The sequence below is a fragment of the Plasmodium cynomolgi genome, chromosome 6, assembly GCF_000321355.1.
Source record: "Plasmodium cynomolgi strain B DNA, chromosome 6, whole genome shotgun sequence".
In the NCBI taxonomy this organism is placed as follows: Eukaryota; Apicomplexa; class Aconoidasida; order Haemosporida; family Plasmodiidae; genus Plasmodium; species Plasmodium cynomolgi.
The window spans coordinates 1,016,229-1,017,689 of record NC_020399.1 but is presented as its reverse complement, the minus strand read 5'-3'; the positions used below and the strand labels follow the sequence as shown (position 1 = coordinate 1,017,689).

Genomic DNA, 1,461 nt, shown 5'->3' with positions numbered 1-1,461 from the left:
AGTACACATTGCACAACAATAGTTCTACATTGCGTATTGTAGATTTCCTTAGAAAAAAAAAAATAAAAACAACAGGAGAAGGAACAAAGGTATTATTCTCTATCTTTAAATTTTTATTCAGATATAAACAAAAGAAACGTTTTTATGATAAGGTATATTAATTGCATATCGTACACTTATTCTTTATCTGAATTTTTTATCATCAATTTGGGACCACATTTCTATATAATTTTCATGCACACAGTTGTCAATTTGTAAGAAAAAAGTTCTTACACATATTTAACATTTTTGTAGATTTTTTTTTTTAACCTACCATAATGTTTATTGAGTATTATTTCTAGCGGATTCGGCATTTTCTGCTTGTTTCCAATATTTCAAAGTAAGTAATTGATAATATCTCCATTCATTATCTTCTTTAACTTTTGCCATTTTTAAATGGTTCCATGCTTTTTCCTCTTCTAAATTTAAATCTTCAATGTCTCTTTCTTTTCTTTTATCCTTTAATGCATCTAAAAAAAATTGCAATCCTGCTTGATGTTCCTCATTTTTAGCTTTACGGAAATAATGCAACGCCTCTACAATATTACACCACCTTCTGTGCTTAGTTTCAGTATCAGGTGTTGCTTCACTGTTTTTTCCAACAAGGGATTCATACGTCTTTAGTGTAATGGTAAGCCAATCTATATTTTCGTCGTTTTCTAGTTGTTTCCATTCATTTCTCAATCTAGTTTCATAGTTGTTATTCTCTAATTGCTCAATGTCACCTTCATCATAATTGTTATAATCTATTACGTTAAATATATCTACAACGTTTTCAAATAAATTAATATCTGATAATTTTCGAGAACAATTTTCTTTAAGTGGAGCCCTCGAAGATACATCGAACTGGTTAATACCTAAGCTGTTATATACAAAAGGATACCAAAAGGAGATAATGAAGAAAATGAGATTTGAATTTTTTCGTTTTAGCCTCCTCTTTTGAAATACATATATGCACTACTTAAACTAGTTTTGACATATATATATATATCTATGTATTAACGTGTCCTATACAGTGTCAAATGATTTATTCTGTTATTACCATAAAAGGCAGGAAATTGGAAAAAACGACTTCAAAATTATTTTGTAGAACATTCTATAAATGATCAAATTTCAAAAATATACGGAGACTGTATTTTCTTTAATAAAAGGGGAAACATAATACTACTGATTGCTGTAATTATTTACATATGCAACTGATTATTTGTATATTTAATAATAAAACATATGTAGTAAAAAATTATAGAAAAAAAACTGTTATTAAAAATTTCTGGAATTTTTAATATTATATTAACGCATAAAAATAACTTTTTTTACAAAAAAATAAATATAAAATATTCTTACATAAATAATCTGTATTCTGATACGACTAACAATACTGGTTGGTTATTTTATGAGGTCTTTTTTTTTTTTTTTTTTTTT

At 26.2% G+C, this 1,461-nt stretch overlaps 1 protein-coding gene across 1 annotated transcript; it reads right to left on the bottom strand.

Moving 5' to 3' along the window:
• Positions 1 to 322: 322 nt before the first annotated feature.
• Positions 323 to 901, bottom strand: PCYB_063280 (hypothetical protein; the record flags this gene model as incomplete). The annotated part of the gene is made up of 1 exon (XM_004221495.1): positions 323 to 901. A coding segment is annotated over one exon (576 nt), but the record flags the coding sequence as incomplete, so codon positions are not given.
• Between the last annotated feature and the right edge of the window lie 560 nt (positions 902 to 1,461).